Source organism: Apium graveolens, chromosome 2, assembly GCF_009905375.1.
Source record: "Apium graveolens cultivar Ventura chromosome 2, ASM990537v1, whole genome shotgun sequence".
Lineage (NCBI taxonomy): Eukaryota > Viridiplantae > Streptophyta > Magnoliopsida > Apiales > Apiaceae > Apium > Apium graveolens.
The window spans coordinates 259,156,407-259,164,068 of NC_133648.1; the positions used below are offsets into that span (position 1 = coordinate 259,156,407).

The 7,662-nt window shown below is 34.6% G+C and overlaps 2 protein-coding genes and 2 non-coding genes across 4 annotated transcripts; 1 reads left to right on the forward strand and 3 right to left on the reverse strand.

Moving 5' to 3' along the window:
* The first annotated feature begins 308 nt into the window (after nucleotides 1–308).
* Nucleotides 309–1,474, forward strand: LOC141706267 (CASP-like protein F16). The gene is made up of 3 exons (XM_074509072.1): nucleotides 309–690; nucleotides 873–990; nucleotides 1,110–1,474. Exons 1-3 carry the CDS (start codon nucleotides 479–481, stop codon nucleotides 1,383–1,385), a joined length of 606 nt encoding a protein of 201 aa, XP_074365173.1. The 5' UTR covers nucleotides 309–478; the 3' UTR covers nucleotides 1,386–1,474.
* Nucleotides 1,475–1,653: 179 nt separating this feature from the next.
* Nucleotides 1,654–1,726, reverse strand: TRNAK-UUU (transfer RNA lysine (anticodon UUU)). Its single transcript has one exon. It is a non-coding gene; the product is annotated as a tRNA-Lys (tRNA).
* Nucleotides 1,727–2,610: 884 nt separating this feature from the next.
* Nucleotides 2,611–2,683, reverse strand: TRNAK-UUU (transfer RNA lysine (anticodon UUU)). The gene has a single exon. It is a non-coding gene; the product is annotated as a tRNA-Lys (tRNA).
* Nucleotides 2,684–4,163: 1,480 nt separating this feature from the next.
* Nucleotides 4,164–5,913, reverse strand: LOC141706268 (tropinone reductase homolog). The gene is made up of 5 exons (XM_074509073.1): nucleotides 5,531–5,913; nucleotides 5,194–5,401; nucleotides 4,882–5,098; nucleotides 4,661–4,773; nucleotides 4,164–4,504 (listed from the first exon to the last, which is right to left on the reverse strand). The coding sequence occupies exons 1-5, from the start codon at nucleotides 5,620–5,622 to the stop codon at nucleotides 4,325–4,327; spliced, it is 810 nt and encodes a 269-aa protein (XP_074365174.1). The 5' UTR covers nucleotides 5,623–5,913; the 3' UTR covers nucleotides 4,164–4,324.
* Between the last annotated feature and the right edge of the window lie 1,749 nt (nucleotides 5,914–7,662).

A 7,662-nucleotide genomic window follows, 5' to 3' on the forward strand; every position in this document is an offset into this window, starting at 1 on the left:
TTGTGAACTCTGCAGAGCAAAGATAGCCCTGGTAATTAGTTTCTTTTTCCTATACATTAAAGATTAGCAATTTAAATTCATTTCAAACAAGGTAGTAAAGGAGGTTGGCATGAATGTTGTAAGGTTTTAGGAGTAGTAGACAAGTAACAATAGTAATTTGGATGGCCTAGAACTAGAAGCATCTACCTAACTTTCTTTGAAAGATGTATACATAGGATAAGATGTACAGAGAATTAAATGAAGAAATACCAAAGACTAGACACAGATCTGCATGCATGAGAAAGGTTGAGTGCCCCAACCCAAGGCCATTAATAACACTAGTAACAATGACTACACCAGATCATTTAATCTCTCTCAACTACCTCTGTTTTTTTGCTTATAACTAGCTACCAAAACAAACAACGTCCGCTATCATCACCTCTTCCTTCATTTTACTAATAATACAGGAGTACTACTAGTAGTAGCACCGTTACCATATATGGCGGAACAGAAAAATAGTAACGGTGTTGGTGCATCAGTAGCTGCGATGGGGATGGAACCGTCAACGGAAGAAGGAACCAAGAATATTGGAGAGACTTTGTTGCGGTTGCTGCCCATCGGCCTATGCCTCTCTGCGCTTGTAATCATGCTTAAAAACTCTCAGTCCAATGATTTCGGTTCCCTCACTTATTCTGATCTCGGTGCTTTCAGGTCCTAAATCTTTTTCCTTTTCATCTACCAATTATTTCTACATTTTTACTTGGTAAATAACATGGACTTCTAGTCCTCATCAGAGACTTTTTATACACAAGGGTTTTAATTCTTAAATGTTTGAGAAAAGAATTTGTTAAACCACAAACTTCTGACTTAAATCCTTCTACTTGTATCCACAGGTATTTGGTGCACGCGAATGGTGTTTGCGCAGGTTATTCCCTCCTCTCAGCAATTGTATCAGCTGTTCCTCGTCCGTTAACCATGCCAGGAGCCTGGACCTTTTTCCTCCTTGACCAGGTTTGCTAATTACATCTTCCCATATCTAATTATTACTCCAGGATCTCAATTACTGCATTTTAAACACTTTCAACTACAATTAGTTATTAACTAATCAAACATATCACACACATATATAGGTGTTTACATATGTAATATTGGGAGCTTGGGCGGTATCAACGGAGGTGATGTACCTTGCATACATGGGAAATGCAAAGATAACATGGAGTTCAGCATGCGGATCATTTGGGATATTTTGTCACAAAGCCACAGCTGCTCTAGCCCTCACTTTTGGAGTAGTTATATGCTACGCGGCGCTTTCTCTCGTCTCTTCCTACAGGCTCTTTAGTAAATATGACGCACCAGTAGGTAGCTCTCGAAAAGGAATCGAGATAACACCTGCATTCTATGCCTGATCTGTTGTAATATGTTTAGACATGTATGGATGTTAACTAGTTATGTAAGGTTATCGTTCAGTAATGATCATTTTACTTGCAAGCTATAATGAGTTTTCCATCGATTTTTTTTTTTATAATGAAAGAAGGATTTTCTAGACACAAACCGATAAAAGAAAACTTGGCATCACCTGCAAATGACCAAAATCTCAATATATCAAGGGGCCAAGACAGTAAACAAGAAAATTTTGTGCAACCCCAGAAAGTGATGAAGTTGCCTTATGGTCTACGCCGTCTGTGGGAATCGAACCCACGACCACGGGATTAAAAGTCACGCGCTCTACCAGCTGAGCTAAGACGGCTTAGTGAATAAACTCAATTTTTTTATCAGACCAACCCACAAACAGCAATAATATGAAAGCGGCGGCTAGGTCAGTTGCTATATATTGTTATTAGTATATATGATGATATGTCCCACGTAATTAGTATTGAAACATTGGATGCGTCCCGTCCCAGAAATGGAAGGATGGTTGCTGCACTGCTAAGCCAGATTCCATTAGGTACAACTCTTTTGATCCCCTTCACATACACATGCAAGCAGTCCATTAGGATATATAATTGCAATAAATTTCTGACTCTCTCTCTCTCCCTCTCTCCCTCCCTCGCCCTCTCCCTCTCCCTCTCCCTCTCCCTCTCCCTCTCCCTCTCCCTCTCTCCCCCTCCCCCTCCCCCTCTCCCTCGCCCTCTCCCTCTCCCTCTCCCTCTCCCTCTCCCTCTCCCTCTCTCTCTCTAGTTATAACATCCACCAATTCTCTATCCTCATATTTCATTCACTCTCCTCCTTGTTTCTCATTCATTATCTTTTTCAATATTATCTTATTTGCATAAAACATTTGCCAACTTAAGCAACCCATGGAATCTAAGATCTGGAACAGGTCAAATTGACTTAATCAACCCTTTGCCAACTTAAGCAACCCATGGAATCTAAGATCTGGAACAGGTCAAATTGACTTAATCAACCCATGGAATTTAAACTTAGCTGTCTACACAGCGCTAGCCTTATCACTTGAGCCACCTATCACGGCCTTAGGGGTGGCATGATTCACTGCTTCTACCACAACTAACTGAAGCTGCAATCCCATTAACCCAAGGGCAGCAAATGTGGTGCTTGAGTGGATCACACCACACTAGCTAGCAGTCCCTGATTATAAGATGCTTGCACTGGTCTTTTATTTTTCAAAAAAGACGCCGTCTGTGGGAATCGAACCCACGACCACGGGATTAAAAGTCACGCGCTCTACCAGCTGAGCTAAGACGGCTTCTTAATTTGAATATCCTTTTGTACTAATAAAATCCACAAGAGGCAACAATTTGAAAGCATCTAACTACGAAGCGCCGACTAGGCCCGTCAATGGATCGAGTTTGGATCGGATCGGCTCCGGATTTTTTATAGGCCGATCCATATCCGAATCCGTTCGGATCACGAATTTCGGATCAGATATCCGCTTCATTTATGTATATTTATTTTTTAACTTCAATTATTACAAAATCTTTTTAAAATTGACAATTTCGAAAAATATTAATTCTAACAATTAAAAAAATTGATGTTGCAAAATGAAAGTATTATATGAATTGAGAGTTGAGTTATGCGGCTCTAAACGTAAAATAACTAGGATTATAGAAATGGATTAGACTATGGAGATCGAACCAAACGAAATATAGATAATGAGATTTGACTCGAGGATAATGGGACTTGACTCGAGGATAACGGGACTTGACTTACAAATAAATGTGTTATATGAATTGAGACTTGAGTTATGTGGCTTTAAAAGGTAAAAAAACTAGAGTTATAGCAATGGACTAGACTACAGAGACTGAATCGTACTAAATATACATAATGGGATTTCACTCGAGGATAAAACGTTTAAAATTAGAATTACTAAAAAAATATTTTTATTACATCATATATATATAAACCGGATAGAGTTATTAACGGATCAGATCGACCTAAATTCATATCCGCTCCATTTATAATTGGATTTTTCTTATCGGATCGGATCTCGGATCGGATTTTTAATAGGTCAATCCATATCCACTAAAATGGTCTCGGATCGGATCGGATTTTCGCTTCATTGACATGCCTAGCCCCGACATTCCCTTAGCAGACTAGCATATGAATCCACATTTCCGGCTGTTTTTAAAAGTATGATGACTCCACTACTAACTAGATTGCATCATGTACAATTTTTCCACTTAAAATTAAAGGTGAGAATGTAAGGTTCTCCAACAGCACATTCAGATATTCGTCTCTGCACTTAGAATATAAATGATTGTAAATATCTATACATCTTCGCTTGAAAAAGAAAAGAAACTACAAGTTCAATTATTCAGATTAATTTTTATGGTTTGGTATAATTTTTATACAATATTCATTGAATATTGTAAAGCACAAATCATTGCTAGAAAATGGGTGGGTGATATCTATTATGCAGCCGCGAGTTCCCTGTTAATAAGTTTCTCATATAGCTCTCCAGTGTGAAATCGGACAATCCCATGCATTTACAACATTAACCACATTTTTGCAGATCTGGTAGTCGAGATCAACAAGAATCTTATCAATGATATCTTTATGGTTCATTGGTTTCCCCGTACAAGCTAGAAGGTTTGTTTAATGGCCTTCATATACTCAAAAATGTTATGGTTTTTGTTTCGTTACTTTAAGGCAAAGTGGTCCTTGAATGGCTGCAAGTGAGCAGGGGATAAAATAAATAGCAAAAGCAAAATTAAACAAAACCTGGATTAGTAATGTTTGGAAACTTTTCCGTACGGATTTCAGACAACATAAGTATAATTTTCATATTGAAACTGAATTTGACATATTTCATAAAGTCCGTCTCTATCAACGACAATCTTTTGTTATTGACTACGTAAAGTTGGTACATAGGAAAAACATGAAGCCATTAATAACCGGAGACAGTATGACCTCCATCAACGCAAATAATTTGTCCAGTGATATATGAAGCTGCAGGAAGACAAAGAAATGCAACTAGTGAAGAAACCTCATTAAGCTCTCCTGGTCGGCCAAGTGGAGTTCGCGATAACATGCCTACCATACGTTCCTTGCTTCCTGGATGTTCCTCCTACATATATATATTATGATGATAAGCTAGTAGAATAATAAAAACAGAAATAAGTAGAAATTGCAATATTGACAGCTTATGTGAAGCATCAAATTTAATGATAGGCCATAAAGTAAGACGAAATGTAAGGGGTTAAGGTCTCATAAGTTCAATTACTTCAACTTGTTCAATGAGTTGAGTTCTGATAACCCAGGGCGCAACGCTATTGACACGAATATTATCCTTTGCCCATTCACATGCCAAATTTTTTGTGAGCTGGTTGATTGCCCCTGTTTTGTACAAATATTGATAATCAGTTAAATTATAAGATAGTAAAGTGCCCAACTTCATAAATATTGGAGGGAGAGGATCATATAAATATGTATATGTGTACATACCTTTGGAGGATGCATAGATTGATATCGTAGGAAAAGCTACAATACCAGCGATGGAAGAAATAAACAGAATGTTGGCGGTTCCTGATGCTTTTAGTAATGGATGTGCAAGTTGACATAAATGATAAGAGGCCTCAAAGTTAGTGCTCATTATGCTGGAAAAATCTTCTGCAGTGAATTCTGTCGTCTCTTTGGCTACAATTATTCCAGCATTATTCACCTGAATAAGTCCAATTTCTCAAAAATCTAATCTAGATTAAATTGCATTTTTGCAAGGGGGTGAATAAACTTTTAAACACAAGAACAGGAACTTACAAGAATATTAAGTTTTCCGCCAAATTCAGATGCCACAGATTTCATTAGCTGTTCTCTTTGGGATGGTGATTGTAGGTCGCAGACTGATCCTGTAACTTTGAAGCCTTTGATTGTCCATTCTTCTAAACGTTGATCAAGATCTTTTTGATTACGGGAACATGTATAAATCGATGCTCCGAACCCTGCTAACTCTTCCACAATCCCTTGCCTGTTTCAAATTATTACAAATATATCATATTATAAAACATTTGACAGCTAGTAATGTCACTGTATCACTAGAATCAAATTCGTGCAAACCAAGAATAAGAAAAATGTAGATGTAGTCATGTAGACTAACCCTATGCCTCGTGTACCTCCGGTAATGAGGGCCGTCGTTCCAACGAGAGACCATCTTTTATCTCCGCCAGTTCCTATTGTCATCGTAGTCATTGATATTTTGAACCAGAAGAAAGTATGATCTATATATGCACATATGTAGGCAGATTGTCTCGAGGCTCCATGTAGTGCCACTCTCTATTGTTCAGCCGTCTGATTTGTTCTATATCATATGTTTGTGAGTTGTGATATTCTCATTGTCGATTTATTCCCTTTCATTACAATAACCAAGAACGGCTACCTGATTCATTCCCTTTCATTACAAAAACCAAAAAACTGTTCTTTTATTTGTTTCCTGTTGCCTTTATCATTCCCTTTAAAATTAACTGGTTATGCCGAGATGAAATATATCTGCTTTAGGTGCGTTTCATACTGTTGCATGTATTCGAATTTTTTTGAAACGATTTTCTTTCTCTACAGATTTTAAAAATGTTTCAGTTGTGGGGAATTATGTAATCCCAGTTTGTAATCATAAGGTGAGTGGTTTAATTGACTTTTGTTAGTATGTTGATAAGTATGTTTCTATTGTGGGGCATTATGAACTTGTGCATCACAATCAATCCATGTGATATGTGAAAAAGCCGTATAAAGAAGGTATTGTGATATGCATTGAAGCATGGGCGAGTGATATGCATTGAAGAATGGGCGAGCTCGGGAAAATGTTGGGGTTCAAGAGTTGATATAATATGTTGTTGTATAGTAATCTCAAATTTGGTGTAATCTGTTTCAAATTTGAACAAGTTCCATGCTTACGTGGTTTATCATATTTGTAATTACTAGTTGGTAATCCATGGGCCCAAAATAAAAAAATAAGAGTATCACATTATTATTTGTATAAAATTGAAACTCATAATACGTGTAAAATACAGATCTAAATATAATAGATAAAATGCTGTTAAAATATGTAGTTAAAAAAATCGAAGTTAAGTGTAATTCTAAAATTTAGTTATGCATGCACCTAATTATTTACTTATACAATTCTGACATGTTAACTTACAAATACGATTATATTAAAGTAAACTGACGCTTGGATGTTCAGCGACAAATAAAAATTGAAGAAAATAAAATTTACAGAGAGTAGAAGTTAATTTTTGTTAGTTGAGATTTTATTACATAAAATTTTAAAAATAATTGTATAATTTTTTAGTGAGTACCAATATTTGGGACCTAAACATGGTTTCGCTTATTAGTATAGATAAGTTGATAGTTGATAACCCGTGCGAAACACGAGCTTGAGACTAAAAATATCGCATTAATATTTATAGAGAATTATACATAATCTGTGTGAAATACAAATTAAAATTAATATATTAATATCAAATATTAAAATTGGTACTTGTAAAAAATAGTTATGTGGTTAAAAAAAATCGAATTATTTATGAAATTTTCCATTATAATTCTAGTTTTACATTGTTTTACTTGATATAGAAGTCTAACATATTAATTTTATTTTTGTGAAACGAATTATATCTCTATCTTACGAACCAAATATATGTTCTTTGGATAATTTAATATTAATTAATATTATTTGATAATTATCTTATAATTAGCTTTTTCAATATAATTTATTTATTATTACCTAATTATTGATAAATTAACAAATTAAAAGTAAATAGATGTTATTAAACTTAATTTAATATTACTTCATATAATCTAATACAACCCATAAAATTGTTATTGTTAAAATATGATTTTTAATTTTAAGTAAATAAATGTTGTGATGGACAGTAACAAATACGATCGTTAAATCAATAATTTTCAGTTTAAAAGTTAATAAATGTTACTAAAGTCATTTGCTATTACTTAATTATTTTTAAAATAATATTATTCAATTTAAAAGTAAACTAACACTAGGATTGACACTAACTAATAGAAAATAAAGTTTACAGAAAATAGAAATCAACTCGTGTTAATAGTTTACTTTGTAGTTAGTAGTTTTTCAAAATAAAAATAAATATATGTTATTTTACTTAATTTAACGTAACTTAATAAATTTTTAATATAATTTATAAATAAATAAAGTTTACAGAGAATATAAGTCAATTCGTGTTAGTAATTTACTTAGTAGTTTGCAAAGAAAATAAAATTTACAAA